General features: G+C 46.0%; 1 protein-coding gene across 2 annotated transcripts in view; it reads right to left on the bottom strand.

The window, feature by feature from the left end:
• ELP2 (elongator acetyltransferase complex subunit 2) overlaps window positions 1-13516 on the bottom strand; it is a 1316635-nt gene that overhangs the window by 988428 nt on the left and 314691 nt on the right. For both annotated transcript variants that reach the window (XM_069620606.1, XM_069620607.1), the window contains exon 4: window positions 5986-6136. In XM_069620606.1, the coding sequence (XP_069476707.1) occupies window positions 5986-6136 (151 nt within the window). The remainder of the gene's footprint in view (window positions 1-5985; window positions 6137-13516) is intronic.

The following is a 13516-nucleotide window of genomic DNA, read 5'->3' as shown; positions in this document are numbered from 1 at the left end:
AAGTGCTATCAAACTGTATAAAGCCAAAATAAGAGCTCTGCAGTTATATAAGAGTGTAGCAGTCAAGGTTTTCAAAGTCAGCACGAGTCGTGGTTCAGACAAGGCTTGCACTCAATGTTAACCAATCTGCCTGAGACAAAAGAAAGGGCTTGCATTTCTAGGAAAAGGGATTTGTCAAACGTTCTCAAGACAGCACAAGTCGTGGTTAAACAAACGTTCTTCCAGGTATGCTGGCGGAGAACCCCCACACAACCAAAAGGACTCTGGAGGATAATGTTTGACCAGAGAGATGTTGCAGGGTATGTTACAGCTACACTTGTAGCAGAGTATGCATCCCTACTATCAAAGCGATGCAAGCAGTGCTCCAGTGATTCAAATAAGGTGAGCCTGGGCTCCCTTGAAGTGCCAGAAGGAAAGGACTGTCATTTAGCAGTTGTAGTAAACAGGCTGTACCCACTGCCAATCCTTCAGAACAGTTGATACCCTAGCACAAGATGAGATGCGCAGGCTCCAGTATTTAAACTTTCAGGGAACAAGGTGTGTAAAAGTAATTCAAGCAGGTTCTGCCAGCTCATGCGAAGGGAGTGCAGATTCAGTTCCTAGTCACTGAAGAAATCTTGATTTCGCAGAAGCCAGCAGCACTTCACCTTTGGTTGCAGAGTTCATGACAGGGGCCACAACAGAGCCTTCTTTGTCATCCTTGGTAAAGTCTTCTTTCAGGCACTTTGGGATTTGGCTCAATGACTGACAAAAGTGCTGTGCAGAATCCCCTCTCTTAAGAGTGTTAGGATAAATGTCCAAAATCAGTCCCTGGGGTAGGATTTTGGTAGGCCACCTTATTTATGGTAAACAGGGAGGGCACTGAGAGGTTAGCCTAAACCCCAATCAAGGTAGGTGAGTGAGCAGTCGAGTCTTAGTCTCAGGAAAAGTGTGAGAGGGGTCTAGAGCTACAATGAGTCCACAGAGTGCAACACTTAATACTTAAAGTTAGAGTATATAAAAATACAGATATTCATTAGGCCTTTGGGAACGTACTAGGCATATACAAATAACAGCTAAGCAATGTCAATCAAAAACCATATACAACATATATACAGATTCATCACTTTGGAGAATAAAGATGCATAAGAATTTGACACCAGTGTTTAAGAGGTGAGTACTCACATGCAGGAAAAATTGTTAGAATAAACATACACCCTGGTCCCCCTATCTCATGAAGCCCAACCCTAAGATGTATGGGCCCTTGTGCCCAAAATGTCACAAAGTTCCAAACTTTGGTTTCTCCATGGAAGGCAATTCAGGACTCATGAAGTGGGCTGTGATGGTGCTTTGAAAGTTCTTAAACGTAGAATAAGTATTTACCCCAGGTACGTACCCCACACTTCCTATTCCTAAGGTAAGTCTTAGGACAGGATCCTTGACCTAGGTTCGATGATCAGAGGCCAAGCCAGAGGGAGTTAGGGACAATGGCTATGCACCCATTATTACCCTATGGAGGAAAGGTGGGGACAAAAACAGGTATGTTCACTTATCCCCCTGACTCAGATTCTTCCTGGCGACACTGCAGGTCTTCCAGAATTCGCTGGCGATACAATCTTCTGTCCTTGGTTCGGGTGAGGGAAGCCCAGGGGGTTTGCTGTTGGATAGTTCACTTTTCAGGTCAAGAGCTGGTTGCAGTGCTCAACAGGCAGTTCCAGTAAACTTCAAGAAGACAATAAATGAAGTAATGGTAAAGATTTCAACAGTGCAGACCCTTGAGGACATCTCACAGGAGTGCTGAAAGATAGTTTCAGCAGAGGTCACCATGATCAGGCGGCGGCAGGTGATCATCCAGTGGTGAACATAGAAACAGGCCCAGCACAGCTTTCCTTGCAGTCAGATGGCTGAAATTGTGATGACAGGCGACTTATGGCATAAGCTGAAGATCTTCCAAGTCCCAAACAACAAAGGCTGCAGTGTGGTAGCTCAAAAGGGAGATTGTAAATCCACTGGGTGGTCCAGGGACACTTCTGAAGGCTTTCAAGGCACGGATTCTCGAGCAGGGGTCGAGACTGGTTGTTCCTACCGTTCCAAGGGTCAAAGCACCAACAAGGGTCTGCTGAGATCAGGCAGAGGAGCAGGGCTTCACTAGGCCAATCACTGATGTTGTTGCCGGTCAGCTGCAAGAGTCATCCTCTGGTCCTCCTGGACAACCACTGGTCATCACATCTGTCCAGCAACAGATTTTCAAGTGCCAGAGAATATGGACTAGGACCAGAACGTCCCACCCCCCTCTTTTGGCTCACAGACAAAGCCCACTTGCCCACAAAAGCAGCAGTTTTCCCCATGAAAGGGGTTACCATATCTGGTATTTTCTGACCTGATAAGGCAGAAAGAAGGCCAAAGTACACAATGGCCAAAGAACACGCATAGATCTTGTGGCATGACCATTTTGGGGTCCTAGCCACCTTTAGTAGCCATTTGTGGTTAAAGCAAACGTGCACACACACAAAAAACCATTAAAACAGTACAAAACAAGAATACAAAAGTAAAATCATACAATTTGCCACCAGCTTGTCATAGACACATTGTCAAAGTAACCAAATAGCCATAAAGTAAAACGTTTCAAGGATACAAAGTACCCTAACTGCACTTCACTGTAAGGTGATGTGTGCAATTGAAAAAATACAAAGATTCCAAAAGAGATACAAAGGCAATCATTAGGAGTTTGCTGGTACCCCAGTGGTAATTCTGGCAGGGTACCGGCAAACTTGCCCTACTGTCTCCGCCGCCTGATAGCGTGGCATTAACAGGATATCACAGTCGACGAGACTATGCTAAGTTCCTATTCCATGCTCGAATCAATCCAGGTACTCAACTAGCATACTCAAAATATATGAGAAAGGTGGCCCAAATAGGTATCACCAACTAAGTATACTGGCATCACACTCTGTGTCTGTGTGTCCATGCCACATAGGTACATGGAACCTATGCTGATCAAAATAGGCAGCAGAGAGGGTAGCATTGGATACAGCAGCCTCACTTGTGCATGATAGTCAATGATCTTCAGAACTAAGGGGATCAATGCGGCAGACTTGAGTCCTGTGAGCCTGATATTAGGGTTAATGTGCATCTCCTCTGAAGTCTGTCCAGGCACTCCGGATTGGTGGCTGGTGAAACAGTCTAGTGCCTGCCCAATAAAAGCCACCTGTTCCTGCAAGCGGTCTCCTAAGAGGGAAATGGAGCTACATGGAAACCATGCCAGAGGACGACGCCGCTCTCTTGGAGAAGTACCTGTCCTGCAACTACTTTGCATGACTCAAAGTGGTGCTGTGTTTACACATTAGAGGCTACACACCCGAGATGAGAGAACGCCACTCAGATGGTAACGAATCTGACCAGCTTCCATTTCTAGGGTCTCACCCCCTGTCAACCGGGCCATGTTGGGAGAGGGGAAAGACATGGATGTGGGCGAGAAATCGCAAGGGGTTTTGCAAACAATCTAAGCATGCATGCACAAGGCCTTGTACACACAATGCCTTTGTTAGTTTACCAGAAGAGGAGTGTTCCTAACAAAGGGCCTTCCTATATTCACCAACTGAAGTCTGGGAGGCATTGCTCTGCCAAGCCTTGGAAAGATGTACAGAGACAGGCACATAGATTCAAGGCTCCCACCCGGATCAGAGCCATGCTGGCACCTCAAGACTTTCTTCTATATCAGAAATTCTCAGAGGGATCTCAAAGTCACCCACCAGAATAAGGCTTGCTAGGCACCTCATAGCACACTGTGGACCATCCCGGGTGGCTTATCTGGAAAGGCCAAAGCCACCAGGCCTTCGCAAGTTTGAAAAGAGAAATAATTATATCAAGCCAAAGTCAAGTACCAGACCCTGTCCAAAGACTCAGACGGTACTCTGCAACTTAAAAAAGCTGTTCTGCCAAGGCTTTGTTAGCAGATCTTTGAGCTACCTCAAGGCAGTACAGGATGGGAATTGCAAAGACCCACTTCCTAATGCAGGGAGACTTGGCTTCAAAGATCTAGAGTATGATGAAGGAGCCTTGCCCCCAAAGACCTATGTCCCAGTTATATATGTCACGGAAAGAGGGCCCAAAGGTCAGCAAGATCACTTAGTTGATCCTCTTGCACGCCCTTAGAAAAGAAGTAGTCCAGGACCTGGGAACCCCTCCCTGCATGTTCCTATAGGTCAATGGGGATCCTTCACAGATGTGTCACTCCAGAGCGTAAAATGTGAAGCGTGTAAGCCCTGTGGCACCGCAGCGTCCTATGAACCAGGAGGGACCCATGCAAAGAAAGCCATAGAAGACCAGCAGAGTGAATGAAGATGTGGCAAAATATGCATCATGCAGGTCAGACGGATACCCCTCGGCGCTCACTAAAAGAAGCAAAGACTCTACAGTATCGCGGCTGAAATAAGTGACGTTGCCTGAGAGCCTTAAATCTCCACAGTGGTGCCATGGGAGGAAGGCAGGGCCTAAACCTGAAACAATGGTGCCTGCCAAGGCTTTTGAAGCCTCGGGACACGGTGGGCTCCCATTAGCTGTGGCAAATTAATCAATAAACACAATCTTCTGGGGACTCAGCACATGGGAACAAGAAACTAACCAATCAGGAGACCTAGTAGATTAGGCCACAAGGAAAAGCCTATATAAGGTCTGTGCAAAACTAGTACTTGGACAGAAGCAAGCAGTAAGCCAGAGGCTGGGCGGCAAGCAGTAGTGCAAGCATCAGGACCAGGTTGCAGTAAGGCATTAGGGCTTCAGGGAGCTGTGAGGCCTGGGGCCCGAGAGAGCGGAAGAGGCTGAGCATCCTGGGGAACCTTGTAAGACTGCTAAAGTTGATGGCACTTAGACAAATGAAATAGCTCCAAAGGACAGAATGCTCGATCTTCCTGGAAAGAATTGGGACTGCTGGACAGTAAGCCGGGCCCCATAATCCTTGAAGCATGAAGAAGTGACCCAGGCACCGAAGCCTGGATGGTTAACAAATAGCAAGTTAGGCCCTGTGACTGTGGCAAAGAAGCAAGCTGGGCGCTAAATCCCTGAGACTGTGTTTAGAATAGTGATTCCAAGGGAGACTAGCATTCCCTAACAGGAAAAAAACCTGATACCTTATTATAGAACCCAGCGAGGGGGGAGGAGAGGGGGGGTTCAGCCTCCCAGTCAATGAGGATGCTCCAAACGGGAGCATTACCACATGGTAATCCCACCGTCCGAGACTCCTCTTAGCGGGAGGCTGCCATCTTGCCCTGCCAGGATCTTAGGTAAGTGCTGCCCTGCAACCGGCATCCCTGCGTTGTATTTTCCACATATTTTTCCAAATCCCATCCCTGCCCCACTTATCCTCCAAGGCCTGGTCCCTTGCGTCCCCGCAGCCTGGTCAATTAGTCATGGGAAGGAAGAAGGGACTACTTAGTCTCTTCTCCGGATCCATGACAGCCATCTATTTTTATTTTAAACAAATTATTAGTATCCGGTACATCGTGGATTCTAATAGCAATAGTACCCTCCCAAGGGCAGGCGGGGGGAGCATTATAGGGCCTGGGAATGCCCCAGGCTAACAGTAATGCCCTCACTTCGCTCAGGCTTCCACCTAGTCCGGTAATGCACTCCCCGCCCCCTGCTCGGGTAATATTGCTTAAGTATACCTGACACCTTATGATTAGATTATTCCAACATCTTTTCTGTTGTAGTTAAATCCCTAGATATCAATGGGAAACTTAACAACAAATACATCTACTGGAAAATATGAAATCACCAATGGATTTACCGCTCTATACATGGTTCCACAGTTGGGCATTTAACAGTAGTAACACGTTGCAAAAATCGGTTGTGTTTTGATAAAGCAGCAGTACATTTCTGCATTTTTATTTGGCACTGGTCAAGTCAGTTGAATCGAATAGTTATTTATTATAGTAATCTTTTACTTGTTTTTAGCGGGTGTAATGTAGGTATGAAAAAGGGTTTCAAATTAACAGAATTACTTACTCATTGAGTCACAACAAGACCAGACTCGAACAGTGGAGTCAGATGCTGCAGAAACGATGAGAATTTCTGGTCTCAGCTGTCTCTCCAGATAAATAGCATCCACAGCACAAACCGCTTCAGTGTGTCCTTCCAAACAAACGCTCTTGAGAAACTGAACAAAACAAAATTGAAAAAGCCAATATGGATCATTGAAAGAAGCAAACTGTTAAGTATAAAATACATATTTTAAGGGCTGTGTGGCTGAATGGTTCAATGTACAGGTTTAGCCGCTTTCTATTCCAGAATCATGTTGTAGATCGAATTCCATGATGTCAACTTTGGTCAAAACAAACTATTTAATCCAGGTGCCATCTTGTACATTTGGAACTGTATTGTAAACAGTGCAGGTCTGTTAAGCAGGTGTCACAATATCAGAAACCAGTGATGATGCAGTATCTGGAAGGCACATAAAGAATCTATGGTGACAAGTGATGCATCCTTTTCCGAGATACAAGATCCCACATTTTAGCGAGACATCTTTTCCATTTGTTTCTTTTTCCCAATATGGATATAACAAACAAACTGACTGCAGCCCTCCCTGCTGAGCAGGGAGTGCAGCAGATGCAAATAACACTGTGCATATGTGAATGTTAAACCAATCACAACATGTAAACTCACCTATGTCATGTTACTAAAAATGCATCTTTGTGCTAGCCACAGGTAGGTTGCTGGGAGAAACTAAAAACGGAGAATCTTCAAAGAGCGGTGAAACAAAAATGTCAGTAGCGTGGAGAGCCACAGGGAGAGAGTACCATAGCTTAGCAGCTGTCACAGAAAAAGAGTGGCCGCCTACACAGGAACGTAAAACGCAAGGCACTTGAATAGTATAAGAAGTTAAAGAGCGCAAAGGCCGGCGTGGTACATAAGGACAGAACTTAAGTTGAAGATACTAGGCGCGGTCTTGTAGAAGTCATGGTGCGCAATGCACAAAGATTTAAATTGGACCCGTTTATCAACAGAGAGCCTGCGCAGCTGACACAGAATGGGTGACATGGGCGCAGCATGGGGAGTATGCGCCACAACTCTTGCTCCGATGTTCTGCAAGAGTTGAAGTCGACGAATCAAATATGCAGGCTGGGCTAGATAAAGTGAGTTACAATAGTCAACCCCGCTCAAAACTAAAGAGGTAACAACCAGCGCATGGAATTGAGAGGGAATGCAAGGCAGAACCTTACGTAGCGTTCTCAATTTAAAATGCCCACTTTGACAAACTGAGGTTTCCTGATCCGCCATTGACAGCGACACCGATAACTTGACGCCAATATCCTTTACCACTGATACTGGAATAGGGAAAGGCCCAGGGGTTAATGGCCAAAAGTCTGCAATCCACAGGGAAGAAGGAGCAGTAGAGCCTGAAACCAGTACCTCTGTCTTGTCTCCATTTAACTTAAGCCAGCTGTCGCTCATCCAGCACCCCAATGCCTAGCGCAATGTATCTATGAATGCCTTTCTCCAGATGGTACTGGTAACAAGCAGTCCGACTTTCATCTTTACTTCGCCACACATTCACTTCATCACATTTAACTCTTCATTCCTTTACCTCTTCAGTCTTTCACTTCTTCTAACATTCACTTTGTCATTACAGGGGGGAGATGACCTGAACCCTCCCTCCTTTTGTAACCCATATTATTCTGCCCCAACGCCTCCTTGACCCCAACCTAATCTCACAGCTAACCTTACCACATCCATTGCCACCTTGACAATGTGAAAATGCAGACAAAGTGAATGCTGACAAGTATTTTTGGTGAAGTAAAGGGGGATATCAGACTTTCATTGCGAGAGCTCGGAGTTCAAATTTCAGAAGGAACAAACTTTTCCAAAAACCTTCCCATAGACTAATCTCAAATTCATGTTCTGTGTAATACATACCTCCGTAATGCAAAGTGGAGGGCTCCACTGTATTTCAAGCTCTGGCTGTGTACTTGTGGGCATTGCAATTCTTGTAATGTTCGCAGTTCGAACTGTATTGTACATAAAACTGGAGCACTTTCTGTTATTGCACTGTGGCACTATATGATGCCTGGTTTTTGTGTGCATACACATGTTCCCCCTTAGCTTGTGCACTCATTATCCCAGTGTTGCTTTTCTTTAATAGCCATTACACCTGTGTGCCCCTTATCAGTTTCCCTATGGCCCTTCCCATCCCATATGCTCTCCTGTCCTACCTCTCTCTCTGACGTTCTCCTCTGTGGTCCCTTACTGTAAGGAACTTATGGTGGCAACAGTAAAGACAGAGACAAGTGATCACAGTTCACGGGTGTTTATAAAACTGTAAATGCAGGGTGGAGAAATGCCTAAGCTAAACTTAAATCTAAGATGGGAGCAAGCGTCGACCATCAAATGAAAAATAAGGCAGTCCTTGTGGCGTCTTGTCAAAGTAAAAGAGCCTATACTAAAGAAAAACCTATTGCCAATCCTTCCTCTAAATACAAAAAAAGTGTGGGATAATGTGCTCAATAAAGAAAGAAGTGTTCACAAAGAATAAGTGAGGATGTGATTGCCAAGTGTCTTCCTTCCCCACGATTTGAGCACGGGACAAGATGGATCTCCTGAGCAAAGCACACACTCTAGCATTCCCAGCACGAGTCAACAGTTCCGTTTCGGCTATCAGGTTCTTCGATGGTTAAGTCTCTTAGCAAAAAAAGTCTCTTGCCTTTGAGGGCCTGATGTACTCAACAAACGCAAAGTTCAGTACCACTTATACTTTGGGTGACGGCTTCATCCCTTTGTCCCCCTCTTCCGGGCGCAGACCGGATTAACTAGGGAAACATTGACAGGTTTCTCACACAAGTCGTATTCAAGAAAACAACTAAAAAGTTCCTTTTTCCAATGAACTTTGGGTGACAACTTTTCACCACTGGATCTCCCTCGGCCGGGCTCGGCCCCAACTGACAAGGGGGACAATTAACTTTACTCTAGACTTCCAATATTTCTTGCTTTGACGAATCTTAAATGTAGTTAAACAGTTATTCGGGCTCTACCCCTGGTTGTCGGCTTCCCTCTGCCGGGTTCACTCTCGCCAACTTTTATCAACAGTTCACTGTGTTTTGGGACTTCAAACTTCGTCCCCTCTTTAGAATCCCTCCACTGGGTTCACTCTGCCAACCTTTTTACGACACACAGTGTATACTCTAGGTTCACCACACAGGACCCATCTCCCTTTCCTTCATCAATAGCTGTCGTTCAAAGACTTCACAAGTCTTAATGTTTTTTCAAACAATTCTTTGTGCACCTCCCTCTGTCGGGTTCATTCTTATCATTACACTGTTCATAAAACTTCACCATGCGGGAATCGTTCCCTTAGCTTTCAAAATCGTCTGTTGGTCATAGACTTTGATGGTACAGAGGATTTTACAAGACCCCTGTATAACCACTTTGACCTCTCCTTGCCTCTTCCCAAGGCCTTCTGGTTAAGGTAGTCTCTACCTTTGGGTAACCGTTTTTCTGCGTGAGCACCCACGTGGTGCCAGACGCCTCTGTTGCAGGTTTTCCCCCACTTTCTCAATAGTTCCTTCATGCATTCAAAGTTCAATGTTACCTTTCGTTCAACTCAGCCCGGTTTCTTATCGACTCTCCCCTCGACTCACCGGCTGTGATGAACCTCTTGGCTTTCTTCTCCTTCGAGTCAATGTTTGTACCACAGAGACCAGCTTCTCTCCCTGGCTTGGCTATCAGCGGAGGAGGGTCTTGTGTACCATCGACATCTGCTGCAACACACGCTGGCCTTTGTTCGCGGTCTTATGTTTCCGTCTGCAGTGGTTTCACAGGCCTGGATAGGAAAGGGTATGATTACTTCTCCCCTTGTCACCCTCTCGGTATTCCCAGTCTTTCGCCTCCTCTTGAACTGCCGTGCTGAGTGAGATTTCATGTCTTGCGGTCTGCCTTGCTCGTCCTGTGCTCTTGTGCTCCACCTTTTATCCCTGTGAGGACAGGAAAGGGCCCTCAGGGGTGTGTGTGTGATTCTGGTCCATTGCCTGACCCTTGTATTGGGACATGTCAGGTAAATGCCTCTGCTGTTAGTCCATTGTCTTTCGTGTTGTGCAAGTGTTCGTGTCTGAATATGGGGGGGCAGTGTTTTGTAATATCCTTTGGGGTAGGATGGGGAAAAGGAGTTGAAAGAAGGGTGATACTGCGTCTCACCCGTCAGTGTCCCACTCCCCAAGGACCCCCCATCCAGGTGATCCTCCCTCACTGGTCCACCCCAAGGAACTGGATCGAATAGCGATGGCGGTGTCCTGGCCACCTGAATGACAGATACTCAGGGACTAACTAGGGAGACATGGACAGGTTTCTCACACTACCGTGATACTTCGCTGTATGACTGGCACTAGGGGACCCCCAGTAAGCAGGGGACTGTATTAAGGGTGAAGGAATTTCATACCATCCAGGCCTGAAAGAGAACAGTCCAAAAGGAAAGAGGGTGGTGCTCCATGAACCCACGTGTTACGGCGGTTTCTCTAAAGTCCTCTTGTGTGAAGGTTAAGAACAACGTTTGTGTGTGCAAAGAGATACCAGCTAGTTAATCCCATCTCTCACAAAGATAACGTGGCAGAGCAGTCTGGCTTCACTTTTTTCTATAAAGTACAGATAATCACAGTCCAGCAGACAAAGTTAAGTGCACACAGCAAATTTACTGAAAATGATACTCGTTATAAAGTCATATGTCAGTCTAGAAATACGGATACCTCTACTTTGAAACCGCAAACGCATTTTGGTGGCCGTGGGCCAACCGTCTCATGCACGAAATATAGTTTTTCGAGTTTGCTAATGAACGGCCATTTTGATGTAACAAGAATCGCCATTTTGTTTTCTAACCATTGCACATTGCTTTCTGTTCCTATTGCTTCGCAGTATATTTTCCACTTACACTGCTCGACTGTGAAACATTGTTGTCTGTATGTGAAAAGGACAAGGCCGCAGGGCCGTGAGGATAACAAGAGTTCGCTGAAACACAAACATAGGCAGCGCCAGGAAGAATGCCCGGCTCCCTCCCGAATGTAGCCTTGAAGCAGAGCTGCAGGGCATTTAATCATTTCACAGCTGCCAGCTAGTCTCGTTATATGGTAGAATATGTTAGAATAATACAGCTAAAGGCTTGAATTATGCTTTTCTTACGCCCCCCCCTTTGCTGAGCCCGCTAGAGCATGTCGGCTCCCAGGACGCGAATAGCACCTGATAGATAGCAAGGTCCGGAATGCAACTCCCCCCGTATGTGGTTCGCTTCCAAGAACAGAAGCGCTGTGTTCTATTCAACAACTGAAAGATGCCTTCGCACCCACAAACTGTTACTAGAATAGATGTTTGAAGGTGTCCTAGTGGTCGGAGATGTCCATCATCACACCAAGTTCAAAGAAACCCAATAAAGGGGTGTGTTAAACATGTCATAGCTGATTGTTTGATATGCATTTTGTATATATGTAACTGATGTACGTAATTCATGGCTCTTGCGTCCCTCGAGGTCTAGAGATACACGTCGCGGGGCGTGAGACCGAGTTGGCCAACTGAGACTTTTGCTTTGCAATAAAACCCTAGCTTTGGGAATACAACCTCGTGTCTGGCGTATCTATCGTGTGTGGTGACTCGCCTTGTTTCCATAGACGTCAGGGTCCCCTAGGGGCCCCTTTCAATATGTTGAGAAATATTGGCAGAAGGTAGATTCTTAAACATTGGACAATTATTATAAAAAACAGAACAGGGTCAAGAAAAGTGCAGGCCATGCAAGTTCTTACAAATCTCACTAGACCGGCATGGCAAGTTCCTTAGTTTGCATACTTAACTTAATTGAAACTATGGTGACGGGTGACAAAATATTTACCAGTACTTTCTGTAAAATGGTGCATCACCATAAGTGCTTGGTGCATACTCGCCAGCAAGGTAGAATACCATTTAAATGGTACTCCCATAATAACATTTCCTGGCCAAAGTGAGCGTGCTAGTAAATTTTGCAAGCTTTGAAGTTGAAGTCTCAACTCACAATTAAAACCAGTATTATCAAAAATTACAGGATTCATTCAAAAACCCCAGAACCATATTATGAATATATCAGTGGCGATTTACAGGTCGGTAAGCATTTCAACTACCTTTAGGGAGCTATACAAGTTTAGAAAAATTTAGCCATAGAAACCAACTAGAGAAAGCAAATAGTTTGCTCACAGCTAGAGTGACAATTACTATTGGTCAATTATATAATGTAATGCTGCACTCCTCCAGCTTCTAAGCGCAGTGACCGGGATCAAACCTGTGTTGTACGGCCTTGTCTTGTTTGCCAGGCGTGCATGTTGCCCTTAAGCTATCCTCCCAGGCAATGTATGTAAGTATTAATTACAGGTCCTAGGAGTGTAGAAGGTGGCAACCATCCAAATGCAGAGTCTTGAGGTCCATACCCAAAGTGATCGGATCCTGTGGGATTACTGAAAAAAAGAATTAGAATGCTGAACATTTCCCCATAATTATATGCGAGGGGAGACCCCCGCAGCCCTCACACCGCATACTAGACTTGTATTTTTAATAACCCTAAACTCCCCCTCCACACACATATATTTGCTGGAAAATTTGCCCCTCGAAATTCAGCATTTTTACATTCAACATTTTGTCTGCTCTGTTATTGACTGATGCCAAGTGATCCATGCCCACCTTCGATGACCAGAGGCCCGGGAGTGGATGGATGGATGTAGTGAATTCACTGAAAAGAAAGTTGCAGTCACAGGGGTCTTGAAAAAGGACTGCGTACGCAGCAAAAAAAATAATGAGGACAATCGGCTACAGGATGGGGGTCAGAAGACACCGAGAAGGCTGCCGCAGCAGGCGGATGTTGCAAGGAAGGCCCAGGAATTATGGGTGCAGAGATCACGTGTTATGTCTCCGGATTGACTTTGGCTAGACACCAATTCCAGATCAGCCAGAGTGCAAGGAAGAGGCAGGACCAGGACTACAGGAACTGCAATGACAAAAGGGTGTCCCTTCAAGCAACCCATGAAGGTGAGCACATGAAAGCAACAGCGATGGGTAGCATTGGGGCGACCCTTTAAATAAGGCCACAGGCGACTCAGGTTGAGACAAAGGCATAGACAGCAGAATGGTCCCAGAGCAAGGAGCACCTGCAGGCATGCAAGTCATGCATGTTCCATGATTAACAGTTTGTTGGAGCAGCAACCCACTAGGAGTCCAAAATGGCAGATGGATCTCTCGCCTCAGGACCAGTGAATATGAGAGGGATGATTCATGAGGGCCACTGGGGCTGCATGCACCAGGATATCAGCACAGGAGGCCTGGTACAAGGTAGGGAAGAGCTTCAGAAAAGGGTCCCCAACATGGAGAGGCAGAGAGTTTCAGTCTGAGGGTTCGGGACTGTAGCCATTATGGCAGCAGCAGGATACTCGGAGCCATGCCATCTCTTCACCTTCTTCCAAGATAGGTCTCACCAAGCACATCTTTAGAATGGTCTGGGGGCTCACTTAGTATACATACAAAGAGACAGGTGGTTGGCCCTGCC

Source organism: Ambystoma mexicanum, chromosome 5q, assembly GCF_040938575.1.
Source record: "Ambystoma mexicanum isolate Mex_15411 chromosome 5q, UKY_AmexF1_1, whole genome shotgun sequence".
Classification (NCBI taxonomy): domain Eukaryota; kingdom Metazoa; phylum Chordata; class Amphibia; order Caudata; family Ambystomatidae; genus Ambystoma; species Ambystoma mexicanum.
The sequence above is the reverse complement of the archived record's forward strand: the minus strand, read 5'-3'. Positions and strand labels throughout refer to the sequence as shown.